Below are 15684 nucleotides of genomic sequence, written 5' to 3'. Positions count from 1 at the left end.
TCCTGCACACGTCACTTCCGGTACGTGCCGTCAAGCAGGCCGACCGGACTGCCGTAAAATTAGTGCTTGAAGTTCGATAGCAGTCGACTCCGGACTCCTAGCGCCCCTCCAGGGATGAAGTTTGTTTTAGAAAGGGGGCGTTATTGCTAGTCTCGCAGCTGACGGGTTCCTTTTGGCCGATCGGTGACTGCAGTTTCCGGTTGGATGAGCCCTACGGCGACCCGCCTCCAAGTTAGCGCGGAGTACGGTGGCCGCGGAGGCCCCGGAGAGCAGGACCCGTGAGTGGGTGTGCGCGCGCGCCGGCCAGCGCAGCACGTGGCGCCGGTGAGTGGGGCCCTGGAAACCCTGGGGTCGGAGGGTTCTGGAAGCGGGGTGCCGCGCGGCGGGAGCGGAGGGAGGGGAAAGGAATGTCCCAAGGCCTTGCTGCCTCTTGGGGGGAGGAGATGCTAATGCGGGGCACGGTGCCCCCAAGCCCGTGGAGAGGTCCCTCGCCTCCCCCCTCGGGGTCGTCGTGGGTGCCCCGGCCGGGTGCGTTGGCCGAGTTCCCACCATCGCAGCCCCCTGGTATGGTTTTCCTGGGGGAGGCTCTGAGGAGTCGGGCGGTGGAACCAGAGGCCACCGCGAGCTGACCGCACGGCGCCCCAGTCTCCGCAGGGAGGAGGCAGCATGTCTTTTCGAGGCGGAGGTCGTGGAGGCTTTAATCGAGGTGGCGGCGGTGGCGGCTTCAATCGTGGCGGCGGCGGCAACAACCACTTCCGAGGTGGCGGCGCCAACTTCAGAGGCGGCGGCGGCGGCCGTGGGGGCTTTGGACGAGGGGGTGGTCGTGGAGGCTTCAACAAATTTCAAGACCAAGGACCTCCGGAACGTGTCGTTTGTATGTGGGCGTTCACGCGTAGCTTCCCTGTGGCGGCGGGGGTGGCAGGGAGAGCCAGTGGCGGGGGAAGATAGGTCTGTGTGCGTTCAATGCTCCACGGCGACGTGTCGTCGCTGGGGCACAGGAAGGCGAAGACTGCCACGCAGCATGGAAGTGGAAATTCGCAAGAGTAACAGCTGTAGCTTTTGGCCGAGTCCGTCCATGTCTCCCGTCTTATAAATAAGAAAACTGATTCGGTTAAATTTCTATGCTAGGACCATGAAGCTAGTGGTAAATGAACAGTAAAAGAAAGCAGAAAACAAGGTTGTTGGTTTTATTTTTTTTGCGGAGGGTGAAAGCAGGAGAAAGACGGGGAGCAGAGCAGTTGTGGAGTTACTGTCACTGAGTTGGGAGGGAGGGCAATCAATGCCTGAGGCTGCAGCAGGATGGCTTGAAAAGGGGACAGCCATCGAGCACTGAGATAGAGGCAACGGGGTCAAGAAAGAATTAGCGATGTCAACAGGAATAAAATAGGATGGATTCATTAGAATCCACAGCCATAGGTTCTCTCTGTAGCCTTCGGATAGGGATATAGAGCTGGTTTTGCAGGAATGTGATGAACATTTCAGTTTGAGTGGCAGAAATAAAGGCAGTTATTTGAAATTCTATGCTTGAAACATTTAGAAGTTGGTTACAGGAGTGGGAAAGAGAGGAAAAGGTTGACTCCTGATTAGGGAGAAAGAAGAGAAGCCAGGAGAAGGGAGCATTATTCAATGAAATAATCAAGTAAAGCAACTGTCATTCTCCACTTTAATCTTTAAATACTTGATGCTAGATGGAGGTACTTTTATTAGCCCAGTACACTGGACACTGGATGAGGACACTGGAGCAGAGTTAGCTGTGGACTTGGTTCTGATCCCAACTCCTAGCAACTGTACAGAGGATTTCTGAAGCCACCAATCTTTATGGGAGCAGACAGTCTCATAACTTCCAGAGAGTGGCTGGTGGTTTAGAAGCTTGCTTACTAGTGCTTACGTGGCAGCACCACCGGGGCTCCTCAGAGCTGAGTACATTGTGAAGTTGGTAGACCAGTGTTGGAAGTTTGATTTCAGAGTCTGCACTTTTAATGACGTATCTTCTGGCTTAACATGGTATCGAGGAGCCCTGGTAGGGTAGTGACTACACATTGGGCTGCTAATCACAAAATCAGCAGTTCGAAACCACCAGCTATTCTGCAGGGAGATGAGGCTTTCTACTGTCAGAAAGATTCCAGTCTACCCTGCCCTATGGGATCACTGTGAGTTGCAATCAACTCCATAGCAGCGAGTTTGGTTTTTTGTTTTTAGATAGTACCAGTCTGGGTCGTGTCCTAGGAAACCAGGCAGAAAGCCATCAGCTAGTCCTTCTCGTTTAGAAGAGTTTTCTAAATTAACCCTTTCTTGTCTTTTCTCAGTGTTAGGAGAGTTCATGCATCCCTGTGAAGATGACATCATCTGTAAATGTGTCACCGATGAAAACAAGGTGCCTTACTTCAATGCTCCTGTGTATTTAGAAAACAAAGAACAAATTGGAAAAGTAGATGAAATATTCGGACAACTTAGAGATTTTGTATCCTTTTGCTTTGGAGGGCCTAGCGACTTAATTCAAAAATTACTCTCTGCTTTTTCTCTGCCGATTAAGTATTGTGCTAATTAGACTTACTATCTCGTGTTAGATAGAGCACTTACTGCTGCAGATTGGATCACAAAGTAGAATCGTGGGGAATGTGTGTATCAAAGTGTATAGAAATGGTGGGCCTTAGAAAGGTGACTTGGTGGAATGGGGGAAACCTAGCACTTTTTAAAAATATATGCTGTTTTGGGTTTTGCTTTGGGAGCATTGGAAGGTATTTTGTTCTCATTTTTGCCTGGTATTCCAGCATTTTTTTTAGCCCTCTGTCTATTACTGTCTGGTATGAATAGGAAACAGGAAATCGGAAGTTTTAATGCTTTCGTTTATTTGGTGATTTGTTCCTTAATGCAATAAATAGTATTTTTCAGTTAAACTGTCAGAAAATATGAAGGCATCTTCCTTCAAAAAACTACAAAAGGTGAGTCAAGTTTATGATACAAGTTTAATCTGTCCTTATAAAGCCAGAAGCTGTGTGCTGCTCCCAAGTGGACATGGGGTTACTAACCACAAGATGGCAGTTCAAACCCACCAGTCACTCCTTGGGAGAAAGATGAGACTATTGCTCTTGGAAAGATTTACAGCCTAGAAAACCCTTTAGGGGGTCACACGAATTGGGGTCAATTCCATGACGGTGGGTTTCGGTTATCAAACCTGTGTTTAACTGGTCTCTAGCTCAGTGCCGCCCAAATGAACTTTTAGTTGTGATAGATGTTCCTGGCTGGGGCAGTAGCTATTGGCCACGTGTAGTTAACTGTTGAGTATCTAAAATGTTCTAGTTTAACTCAGGGATTGACTTTATCGTTAATTTAAATAATTCCTTGTGGCTGATGGCTGTGGTATTTGACAGAGAGGCTCTTTATTTGAGAGGATTTTCTGTAAGGAATAAAAATGACAAAGCAGGGAAGTGTATACACATTCAATTTTAAGTAACAACATTGCAGTTTAAGGAACCATCCTGGAGCAAGGAATTAAGCACTTGGCTGCTGATAGCTTGTTATTAGGTGCCATCGAGTCAACTCCAATCCACCGCGAAGCTATGTACAACAGAATCAAACACTGCATGGCCCTCCGCCGTCTCACAGTTGGTCCTATGCTTGGGCCCGTTGATGCAGCCACTACGAAGGCCTTCCTTTTTACTGCCCCTCTGCTTTACCAAACATGATGTCTTTCTCTAGGGTCTGGTGTAAGACAGTCTTTCCATCTTTGCCTCTAAGGAGCATTCTGGCCTTAATTCTTCCAAGACAGATTGGTTTGTCCTTTTATCAGTCCATAGTACTTTCAATATTCTTCTCTAGCACCATAATTAAAATTAATTGATTCTTATTTGGTTTTCCTTATTCGTTGTTCTACATTCACATGTGTATGAGACAATAGAGAATATCATGGCTTGGATCAGGCATACCTTAGTCTTCGGAGTAACATCCTTGCTCTTCATTACTCTAAAGAAGTCTTGTGCAGCAGATTTACCTAGTGCAATGTCTGTTTGTCTCTTGACTTGCTTCTATGAGCGTCCATTGTCGATCCAAGCAAGATAAAATCCTCGACAACTTCAACCTTTATTCCATTTATCATGATGTTACCTATTACTGTCCCGTTGTGAGGATATTGGTCTTCTTTACCTTGAGTTGTAGTCTATAGTGATGACTACAGTCCTTGATCTTCATCAGCAAGTCCTCACTTTCAGCAAGCGGGGTTGTGCCATCTGCCTACCCCAGGCTGTTAATAAGCCTTCTAACAATCCTGATGCACATGCTTTTTCATATAGTCCAGCTTCTCTGATTATATATGCTCAGCATACAGGTTGAATAACTGTGGTGAGAGGATATAACACTGACCCACACCTTTCCTGATTTTAAACCCTGCAGTATTCCCTTGTTTGTGTCGCTCAACTGCCTCTTGATCCATGTACAAGTTCCCCTGACCACAATGAAATGTTTTGGAATTCCCATTCTTCTCGGTATGATTCGTAGTTTGTTATGAGCCCCTGAGCCGGATGCCTTTGCACAGTCAATGAAACTCAAGTAAACATCTTTCTGGTGTTCTCTGCTTTTTAGCGAAGGTCCATCTGACATCAACAATGATGTCACTTGTTTCACGTCCTCTTACGAATCCGTCCTGAACTTCTGGCAGTTCCCTGTCAATGTGCTGCTGCAACCATTGTTGGGTGATCTTAAGCAACACTTTATTTATGTGTAATACCCTTCTGTAGTTTGAGTTTTCTGTTGGGTCACCTTTTTTTCTGTATATATATATATATATGTCGTTTTATTAGGGGTTCATACAACTCTTATCACCATCCATATATACATCAATTGTGTAAAGCACATTTGTACATTCATTGCCCTTATCATTCTCAAAACATTTGCTCTCCACTTAAGCCCCTGGCATCAGGTCATCATCTTTCCCCATCTCTCCCTGCTCCCCACTCCCTCATGAACCCTTGATAATTTATCAATTATTGTTTTGTCATATCTTGTCCTGTCCGACATCTCCCTTCACCCACTTTTCTGTTGTCCGTCCCCCAGGGAGGAGGTCACATGTAGATCCTTGTAATCTGTTCCCCCTTTCCAACCTACCCTCCCAGCATTACCACTCGTACTACTAGTCCTGAAGGGATCATCTGCCCTGGATTCCCTGTATTTCTGGTTCCTATCTGTACCAGTGTACATACTCTAATCTGGCCAAACTTGCAAGGTAGAATTGGGATCATGATAGTTGGGGGGAGAAGGGAGGGGGAAAAACATTTAGGAACTAGAGGAAAGTTGTATTTTTCATTGTTGCTATATCACACCCCGACTGGCTCATCTCCTCCCTGAGACCCTTCTGCAAGGGGATCTCCAGTGGCCGAGAAATGGGCTTTAAGTCTCCACCCTGCACTCCCACTCTCATTCACTATGGTAAGATTTTTTGTTCTGATGATGCCTGATACATGATCCCTTCAACACCTCGTGATTGCACATACTGGTGTGCTTCTTCCATGTGGGCTTTGTTGCTTCTGAGCTAGATGGCTGCTTGTTTACCTTCAAGCCCTTAAGACCCCAGACGCTATATCTTTTGATAGCTGGTCACCATCAGCTTTCTTCGCCACATTTGCTTATGCACCCATTTGTCTTCAGCCATCGTACCATGGAGGTGAGCACACAGTGATATGATTTTTTTGTTCTTTGATGCCTGACAACTGATTCCTTTGGCACCTTGTGATCACACAGGCTGGTGTGCTTCTTCCATGTGGTCTTTGTTGCTTCTGAGCTAGATGGCCGCTTGTTTGCCTTTAAGACCCCAGACGCTATCTCTTTTGATAACTGGGCACCATCAGCTTTCCTCACCACATTTGCTTATTGACCCACTTTGTCTTCAGTGATTGTGTTGGGAAGGTGAGCGTCATAGAATGCCCATTTAATAGAAGAAAGTATTCTTGCATTGGGGTAGTACTTGAGTGGTGGCCCAATTTCCTTCTGCTACCTTAATACTAAACTTATAAATATATGCACACAGATCTATTTCCCCATCCTCATATAAATGTATTTGCATATATACATGTCTTTATCTAGACCTATAAATGCCCTTGTCTTCCAGCTCTTTCCTCTATTTCTCTTGGCTTTTCCTCCTGTCCCACTATTATGCTCAGTTCCCACCAGGGTTTCAGCAATTCCTCTTTGTTACATTCCCTTGATCATGCCCTGCCAGGCCTCCCACTACCAATTTGGATCACTTGTTGTTGCACTGCCTTGGGATTTTGCCTCGGTGTGGCAGGATCAGATTGGGTGCAATTCCCACACTGTCTCCAGTGTTGTCCTCTGTAGAGCTATGGGTCAGTGAGGGGGTCATGTCTCATAGAGGGGCTGGCCATGTGGTCTTCTCTGTGGACTGGCTGCTCTAATTGAGGTCATCGTCCTCATGGTCTGGTGGGCCAGGATGTCCTCCACTCTCTCCTCCTCCCCCTTCATCAGCTCCGTGTGCTCCGATCAGATATGTCCATCTCCTGGACCTGCAGATTCAATGCTGTCTTTTGAAATACATTCTAATGGGGGGAGGGGCAGGTGTCCACTTAGTAGTTGGGACTGGGGCCGGCCCCCCAGACCTCTCCACTGGTTCCCTACTCCATGCCAGTATGCTGCATTCACATCTTGGAGCACTGGGTTGAGGTCCGGTCCCTCTTTCCCTGTGGAGATATAAACAATACCCTCCCCTGGGGTGGGTTAGTGCCCTGTGCCCCTGCTACCCATTGCTTTTAAAAAAATTTTTTTTCCCTTTCCCCAGCTTTTTAGTTGTCTGCCATGTGTATCCCTGTATGTGATCTGGTCCCTGCCGTATGACCTGGTCTCACCCCAGGGATCGTTGTATACAGCCTTTTCCCTATTATGCCCTTTTGCATTTTTTAAAAGCTTACCTCAGTGGACTCATGCTGTACTTGTCCTTTTTTGGTCACCCTTTTTTTGGAGTGGGCACAAATACGGATCTCTTCCGGTCATGTGGCCAGGTAGTCGTCTTCCAAATGTCCTGGCAGAGACGAGGGAGTGCTTCCAGTGCTTCTTGAGCATTCTGAAACACTTCAGTGGGTGTTCCGGCCTTTCCTGGAGTCTTTGCTTTAGGTCATGCTTTCAATGCACCTTGAATTTACTCCTTCACCACCTACTTCTTGCTTATATGCTCCCTCCAGAAATGAAGGACTGTTGACTAGTTTGGTTTGGTCCAGTGACTGTATTCTTCTTCTCCTGTGCTGCTTGCACCACTCCATATTTTGCCTACAGAATCTTTCAAGATTGCAACTCGAGGCTTGAATTTTTTCTTGAGTTCTTTCAGTTTAAGATATGCTGAGCGTGTTAGTCCTTTTCCGGTTCCTAACTCTAGATCCTTGCACATTTCCTTGTAATATTTAGATTTGTCTTCTCAAGCTACCCTTTGAAATTTTCTATTTTTCAACTCCTTTACTTCAATTCATCCTTTCTTCCATTTGCTCAGCTACTCTGATTCAGAGCAAGTTTCAGAGTCACTTCTGACATACACTTTGATCTTTTCTTTCTTTCCAGTGTTTTTCCCATCATTTTATTCGGGGCTCGTACAATTCTTCACACTATCCATCCATCCATCCATTGTGTGGAGCACGTTTGTACATTTGTTGCCATCATCCTCAAACATTTGCTTTCTACTTGAGCCCTTCTGTTGCTTTCTTCATGCGTGTTGTTCTTGATGTTCTAGTATTTAATGCATTAAATCTGTTCTTATGATCTTGAAATTCAAGTGGGATAGACTCAAGGTAGTATTTTGGCTCCTGTGGACTTGTTTTCAATTTCTTTCATTTTCCTTTGATCCTGATTTTACATGTGATCAATTGATCTGTTTCACAGTCGGCCCTTGGTCTGGTTTTAGCTGCTGATATTGAGCTTCTCCATTGTGTCTTCCCACAGATGTAATCAATTTGGTTTGTATATATTTCCTCTGGGGAAGTCCATGTATATAATTGTCTTGACAAAAACATCTTTGCTCTGAACAAATCATGCTTTTACAAAATTCTGTCATGCAATCTCTATTTTCCTTATTTTCCAACTGCTGTTCCTTTTTTTTCTTCCCACTTTTGCATTTGAATCACCAATAACTATCAGTGCATCTTGATTGCATGCTTGATCAACTTCCGATTGAAGTCATTGGTAGAATTCTTCAATTTCTTCACTAGCTTTTGTGTTTAGTGCATAAATTTGATTAATAGTTGTATTGATTAGATTTCCTTGAAAGCGGATAGAGATCATCGATCACAGTGCTTCTAGATCCTTTTTGACACTGAATGTCACTCCATTCCTTTTGATTGTGTTATCCCCTGTAGTAAGTCATAAGATTTTCTGATTCCAAATCGCCAATACTAGCCCCATTCGGCTCACTAATGCCTAAAGTATTCATCATGAGTTCCTTTTCATTTTTGACCACTTCCACTCTTCCTAAATTCATACTTTGCACACTCCAAGTTCCGTTCATGAGGAGATATCTACAGTTGTTTATTTTTACCTTGAGTCCTGTCCCTTTAACAAATGAAGATCCCAGAGGCTCCTCTCCCACAGACTTTACCCGACTCATGTCACCCTGTTGACTCCCCTTCAAGAGATCATCTTCTCTTCGGTCACATTTCAAGTGCCCTCAGACGTGAAGGCCATCTGCAGGTAGTATCTGTGCCAATGTGTCCTTTGTTTCGGCTTCCAGTATTTGATGGTGCTTTGAAGCTGTGCTTGAAGTTTTCAGCAGCTTCTTCCTCCAGGAGCCCTGTCCCTCTTTGTTTTCTGTTCTTTGTCTGGAGGCTCTGCTGAAACCTGGTCATTGTGGGCGGCCCTGCTGGCATTTGAAATACCAGTGACATAACTTCCAGCATCACAGCAACACACAAGGCACCACAGTTTGTCAGACTGACAGACAAGTGGTGCTAGATTGAGAGTTTGAATTTACCAGCCGCTCTGCTAGTGAAAGATGTGGCTGGCCGGCTGTTTCCATAAAGCGCACAGCCCTGGGAACCCTGTGGGCGGTTCTGCTCTGGCCTGTCGTGGCACTGTGAGTTGGAATAAGCTTGACAGCAAGAAGTAGATTACAGTTTGGAAGCATGTTCTATCAAAGAACTGAGAATGTATATATGTTATGTTGTATCTCCAATGTTTTATTGAATTCATCCTTTATTAAGGTCTTGGAATAGCTAGTACGTCCGTGCTTTATTTTGCATTTTAAAAGGTTTATATTATGGCATTCCTGTTGAAGGAAATATGGGTAAATTTTGCAAAGAATCCATTTCAAAAGAGGAAAAGAGATTGAATTAATCTTGGCTTTTATTTAGCTGCATGCAGTATTTCTTGTATGCCAAAGTGTTTTATATACATTATTACTCTTTGGTCTCATAATAGCTTTGTTAATGTGAGGTAGATACTTTATTCGCTTCATTTTACAGATGAGAAAATTAAGACCCAAAGTAACGAAGACCTTGCTCAGGGTTTCACAGTATCAAGTGGCAGAGTGGGGTTTGAACCTAGGCAGTACTATGTTTTTATTTAGGCTCATGATGTTTGCGTTATACTGCCCTCAAGTGATCCTGCTAATTGCTTCTGTTCTAAACTTCCAGTTTTATATCGACCCGTATAAACTGCTGCCACTGCAGAGGTTTTTACCGCGGCCTCCGGGTGAGAAAGGACCTCCAAGAGGCGGTGGCCGAGGAGGAGGCAGAGGAGGAGGGGGCAGAGGCGGCGGCAGGGGTGGTGGTAGAGGCGGTAAGTTCCTTGTTGGGAAAAGTTTCTAATGCTGTTTCAGAGTCACAGCTAGTTGACTTTCTCTTACATTTTAGAATAAAAGATGCTGCGTAGTAGAATTTAATTTTGTATGTAGACAAAGCAACCATCAATTTATATGTTTGATAGTTACTTTCATATCGTGTCACATTGCTTATGGTGCAAATGCTGTTTCAACCACTTAACTTTAAAAGAAAAAGTCTTAATAATTTCAGCTCTTACGGTTTTCATTAGACACTTTAATGCAGTATAAGGTTATCTTACAGGAATTTAGTTTCTGTTAGTTAATATTAATGTTGCATGTGGGCTGACATCCAACTTCTTTAATGCTCAGCAGAATCTTGCGAAGTAGCTATAATAACCCATGTGGATGAGGAAGCAGAGGCTTACAAAAAGTCATTTTCTGTAATCAGTAATTGGCAGACCCATAAGTAAAGCGCATGTCTTCTGGTATTATTTCAAGGAATTTTACCGTCCTTCGTTTTTTGCTGTCATTTCACAATTTTGGTGACTGCATTTCCCGAGGCGCTGGTGTATTCAGCTGTACAGGCAGTTAGATAATGAGCAGGGTCGGCAGGAGGATTAAGTGTGTGCACAATGGGACATGTAATTGACAGAGCGAAACATGGAGCTCACGTGTCCAGCCAGAGGAGTTCAGACTTGGGCTTGGGAGCTTCTGCTACAGGATCAAAGAAGAGCCTCTCACTGCTTTCGAGCCCCTTCTAAGAGAGCAAGTCCTAATTGTGTCTCTGCTTCTCTCAGTTTAATGTCATTATCTTCCTCTGCTGTTGTTGGGTGCCATCAAGTTGGCTGCAACTTCTAGCGACACTGTCCAGTGCTGTGCCACCCTTAAAATGGCTGTTAGGTTTGAGCCCCTTGTTGCATGCAGGGTGCCAGTACTTCTTACCGCACGGCTGTCCTTCCACTGGACCGAACTTAATGTCCTCCAGGAACTGGTACCTCCTGGTAACATCCCCAAAGTATGTGACACCGAGTCTCACTGTCCTCGCTTCTGTGGAGCGTTCTGGCTGTCCTTCTTCCAAGACAGATTTGTTTGTTCTTTTGACAGTCCGTGGTACTTTTCCATATTCTTTGCCAACTCAGTAATGCCTATGCATTGAGTTTTCTTCAGTCTTCTTTACTCAGTGTGCGACTTTCACAAGCTTATGAGGTAGTTGAACATGCCACCACTTGGGTCAGGGATACCTTAGTCCTCAGGGGAACATCCTTGCCCTTCAGCGCTTTGAAGAGATCCTGAGTAGCTCATATACCCAATGTCGTGAGTCCTTTGATCTCTTGACTGCAGCCTTCAAGAGCGCTGATTGTGGATCCAAGCAAAATGAAATCCTGGACGACGCCAGCCTTTTCTCTGTGTTTCATATTATGTATCGGTCCAGTTGTGAAGATTTCACTGTATATATGTAATGTACTTTCGTCAGCAGAGCATTTCTTAAAATGGCCTGAGTGCATTAGTATGAACTCTGTCTGGAGGCTGGTGATGGTGTGTGTCAAGTCAGCTTTGGTGCTGCTGTGTGACGAAGAACTGTCCCGTGGGGTTCCCGGGGTTGTCCTCTGGGAGCCGATTGCCAGGGCTTTTCGCCCCTTGAGCCACTCTTGGATTTGAGCTGTGTTCTTTTCCATCAGCCGCTGTGCATGTGGTCAGAATCTCTTTTTGGAGGGTTACCTGTGAGTATTTGCTGAATGGAGGGTTACCTGTGAGTATTTGCTGAATGGAGGGCCTCTAGCATCCTCCTCCCCGCCCCCCACCCCCACCCCAGCCTGCTTCTGGGATCGAAGTGACAGTCCACAGAGTCGATCCTGGTTTTCGCATTCACCCTTTCACATGGGGTTTGCTTTAGCATAGCCACTGCAAATCCCTCAGGGTACCTCCATCACCTCTGTGGCTTTCCCCTTGTTTCTTGTTTCCAGTCCTCCTCCTTTCCCAACCCTCTGCACTTTGTCTTTGCGTAAATAATGCCCTTCACGCCTTCAATAGTTATTTTCTCACTAGGGCGGTTCCATTCCAGACCTGAAGGGTTGAAGAAGAAGCTCCCATCCGCCTATGTCCAACCAGCAAGTCAGGTCCCATAGTTTAGGACTTTGTTTATTCCACATTTCCCTCCCCCTCTTATCCAGAACCTTCTAATGTGGTCCCTTTCAGCAGTTGGTAGTGGTATGTATCCCTGCAGCTTTGGTTCCTTGGGTCACAGCATCATGGAGAGTGACATTTGTGTGGTCCATCAGCCAGTAGACTAATTGTGCCCATATGTCTTTCCGTTTCATTTCTCTTCTCTGGGCGGGGAGCGGCCAATCAATGGGTGGACCTCAGGGGGCTACTGACGAGCATTTGCGACCCTGGTCACTGCTCGCTCAAGTCAGATGTAGCACACTGCCTTTGTGAACTGTGTGATGTCACTTGTTCTTGGTCCTCTGAGACTGGTCCTGATCCCCAAGATCCAGCAATTCATTCCCTCACTGAGCTCTGTTATGTCTTAGATGTATTTGTAAGGTTGCCTGCTGAATGCTCCCTTACATTCCTGGATGCATTTGTAGCAGAAGTCAATCTGAGCATTCAGTCATTCTCTGTCAGACCCGCTTGTCCATGGGCGAATGCCTGCTCTCCCTCCCACAGGGGCTCAGCCTCCGGGATGCCCACGGGTAGAACTCGCTAACAAACCTCCCCAATTTCTGACCCTGCCTCAATCATTTTTATCACTCTTCTCTCTCATTATGTTTGGTCTTCCACTTCATCCAAGCTAATTCCCATTCACCTGCTAGCCTGCAACGTCCAGCCCTCCCTCCTTTCAAAGCAAGGGTTTTTTTTAGTGTGAAACACTAATATTTAATATCACCATTGTTATAAGGAAAAACAAGAAGAAACATGGTTTATACACTTTGATGAGTTATGAGGAGGCCAGAGATGAGGGCGGAAATAGGGGGAGGTGGGGTATGGACACACACACACACACACATACACACACATACACACACAAACATGGAGAGTTTAGTAGGTTATTGATTTCATTTCTTGAGATGGGCAGTGTAAGTATATGTAGTATTTTCTTTAAAAACAAACAAAATATCCCTCCAGATTCCTTGTCCCCCAAACATAAATAGTGGTTTGGGTGGCTTAAAAAAACAAAAACAAAAGGAGAAGGGAGAGTAAAATAGAAAAGGACTTTGGAGTCTTTAGTGACAGGTAAGTTCATCCTAAAAACAACCCCACAGCCCTTCCCCCCCCAAACTTGACTCTAAAATAGTGGTCATATATAATATTCATGCCATTCAGTATCCTGCCCCGTAGATTCACCGGTGTTCAGTGTTTCACAGACAGATGACTAATCTTTAGTGTTGCGTCATGTGCGGATAGAGCAAAGTTTCCCCCTTCTTCCACCAGTGGGTCTGTGGGTTGCTTCCGTGTTTGCCCTCTTGTGAGGAGTGCGGCCAGGAATATGGAAGTGTAATGCTATGGCTGTTCTTGCTGTGACTCTTCTTTCCTTAGGGTGCATACCGGGTGCGATTGCTGGGGCATACGGTATTTCTAATCCCAACTTTCTTTTTTTTAAAACCCAACTTTCTAAGGAAAAACCACTCTGCTTCCCCAGTGGTTGCACCAATCACTTTACAGTCTCATCAGCAGTGCCTGAGGGTTCCAGTCTTGGTACCTTCATTTATATTCTGGTTTTTGTTGTGTTTCTATTGTTGTTGTGTTTTTAAAATTTTGCTATTAATGCTATGGTGAGCTGATAACTGGAATACTTTTTCCCCCCAAAGTGTATTAATTTTATTTTCTTGAACCCTTGCCTTGTATTTTCCTATTAGCATTTTAGAAGCATATGTCTTTTCATAAGTCAGGCTTAAGTTTGTTTTGTTTTTTGATAAAATTAGCTCTCTTAGTAAGTAAAAATGGAGACTGAGTAGGAAGCCAAACATGTTGGATGATATCAAATGCTGAAGACATCTTAACATTTCAAAGATAATTAATATGTGTGATTATCAGCCGTGGTCTATATGCAGCTCAGTTAACCTCCAGTCTGCCATTCTACCGTATTCCAAAGCTTGAGTAGACAGACAGTAATAATGCTGATGCAAATTTAATGTAATGGATTGCCTATTTCATTAAAACACAATACTTGTCTTATCTGGGCAGTTACTACTGTAGTTTCTCCATATTGCACTCTGGAAGATTCTGCAGGGTGGAGTACGGGATCCAGTGTTTCCTCATCGTTGTGCAGGTTGCATCGGGTTGGCAGACCCCAGTGTAATGCACGTTTCCTTTGTCTTTAGGTGGGTTTAGAGGCGGCCGCGGAGGTGGAGGCTTCCGAGGAGGAAGAGGGGGCGGTGGTTTCAGAGGTGAGTGGGGGACGCCTTCAGTTGACTGAATTCTGTCATTGGGATTGCCTGCCAGTAGGACATTGGGTTTGCCTTTGCTCTCTAATTTATAGCATTCTTTCTTTTCTCTTTGCTGCTCTGTGTGATCTTTTCCCACCTACTTCTGAATTGCATCAGTTTGGTTTAGCTAGGTGGTTTCTCATCACTGAGTTTGCTAGGGTTTTTGGTATATATTTTCAAGTCATCGTAGTTCCTTAGATACTAGTATTTTAATATCTACTGTTATATACTCAAGTATAAGTTGACCTGCATATCAGCTGAGGCACCCAATTTTACCACAAAAATTCCATTAAAAATGTGCTGAAAAACTTGGCTTATACATGAGTATGTGTGGTAGGTACTTATAGGATTGGTAAAGCTTGTAAATCCCCCTTTACTACTTTTGTTTAATTTGAATGCATTTTGTAAGCCTACTAATGAGTATATTGGATTATGACTGGAATCCCGTGAAATGTTTTATTAAAAGGTAATTGAAAAAAATAAAGATAATATAAGTGTGAGTTAAATCTGATAAAAACAAATGCTGATTTTGAACTTGAGAGTAGGGTGATAGTGTTTGAAAACATGATTTTTCTCTACTGTTAATGCTTTGATTTTCTCTTACCCAGGGAGAGGACATTAGAGAGAACAGTGGACAAACAGACCTCGCCATTTGACACCTGTGTTAGCCTTGCTGATCTACTTGTTCCTGAAGCAAGTGTGAAGAACCGTCATTGTATGACACTGGGTTTACATGGTCACCGTCATGCAGAAATGAGTGCAGGAGGGTGGCCGTCCTGCTCCTGGAAGGGCAGAACTCAATCTCTTGCTGCCTGGCACTCTGGTGCTTAGTAAACGGACAGGAGTTTTCTTTTGAAGCCTATTTGAATTTTTTTAAATAAAGCTTTTTATTCCTTTAAGCTACATAGAACTGTGTTTATTAAACCTAGCCTATTTTTCACAAGTGAAAAGGATTAAATCTAGCTCATGTGATTGCAGAGCAGGAAGATAATGTGTTAGTATTTATTATTGGTCTTTCAATATGATTGTAGTAGTAATTAAGAATTAATACTATAAGGTGAATTAACACCCCTTTCCCCCCAGTAGTTTACTTAGATTTTTTCAGTCATAATATTGCCATTTTAAATATATTATAGGATAGAATAAGTGGACATAATATATTGATTTCAGTACTCCCATTGGATATATAGATATCGTCATTATTGAGGAAAACATGCCCTGATAGCAGGGAGCACCGCTGAGACCCAGGTCTTGATTTCCACATGCTGGCCCTGCTGAAAGGAACCAGCGCTCCCCGGAGAAGTTTTTGATCTCCAAGGGTTTTAAAAAAATCAGTATTAAGGGACAGTAGCTCTCCTTTTATTTATTATTTCCCTCTAATGATTGACAAGACCTCAGATCCGCACTCTTGCAGTTGGGGGGTTTCGAGTGAGAGACAGGTGAGGCAAGCCTGGCAGCCAGGCAGCAGGGCCTACTCCATCCTGTTTTTGCTGCTCAGGGAGTCTGCTCCTT

The 15684-nt window shown here is 44.5% G+C and overlaps 1 protein-coding gene across 1 annotated transcript; it reads left to right on the top strand.

Moving 5' to 3' along the window:
• The first annotated feature begins 27 nt into the window (after positions 1 to 27).
• Positions 28 to 15071, top strand: GAR1 (GAR1 ribonucleoprotein). The gene is made up of 7 exons (XM_075543932.1): positions 28 to 324; positions 646 to 874; positions 2307 to 2461; positions 2883 to 2942; positions 9618 to 9762; positions 14068 to 14133; positions 14781 to 15071. Exons 2-7 carry the CDS (start codon positions 667 to 669, stop codon positions 14792 to 14794), a joined length of 648 nt encoding a protein of 215 aa, XP_075400047.1. The 5' UTR covers positions 28 to 324; positions 646 to 666; the 3' UTR covers positions 14795 to 15071.
• Positions 15072 to 15684: the final 613 nt, after the last annotated feature.

This window comes from Tenrec ecaudatus, chromosome 3, assembly GCF_050624435.1.
Source record: "Tenrec ecaudatus isolate mTenEca1 chromosome 3, mTenEca1.hap1, whole genome shotgun sequence".
Taxonomy (NCBI): Eukaryota; Metazoa; Chordata; class Mammalia; order Afrosoricida; family Tenrecidae; genus Tenrec; species Tenrec ecaudatus.
Note: the sequence above shows the minus strand (reverse complement) of the source record. Positions and strands in the feature narration are given on the sequence as shown.

What these genes read in the sequence shown, in the direction of transcription:
- GAR1 (XM_075543932.1), top strand. Translation starts at nt 667, where the DNA reads ATGTCTTTTCGAGGCGGAGGTCGTGGAGGCTTTAATCGAGGTGGCGGC. An exon ending in TCGGACAACTTAGAGATTTT is followed by an intron (nt 2,462 to 2,882) that starts GTATCCTTTTGC and finishes TGCAATAAATAG; the next exon opens with TATTTTTCAGTTAAACTGTC. An exon ending in CAGGGGTGGTGGTAGAGGCG is followed by an intron (nt 9,763 to 14,067) that starts GTAAGTTCCTTG and finishes CTTTGTCTTTAG; the next exon opens with GTGGGTTTAGAGGCGGCCGC.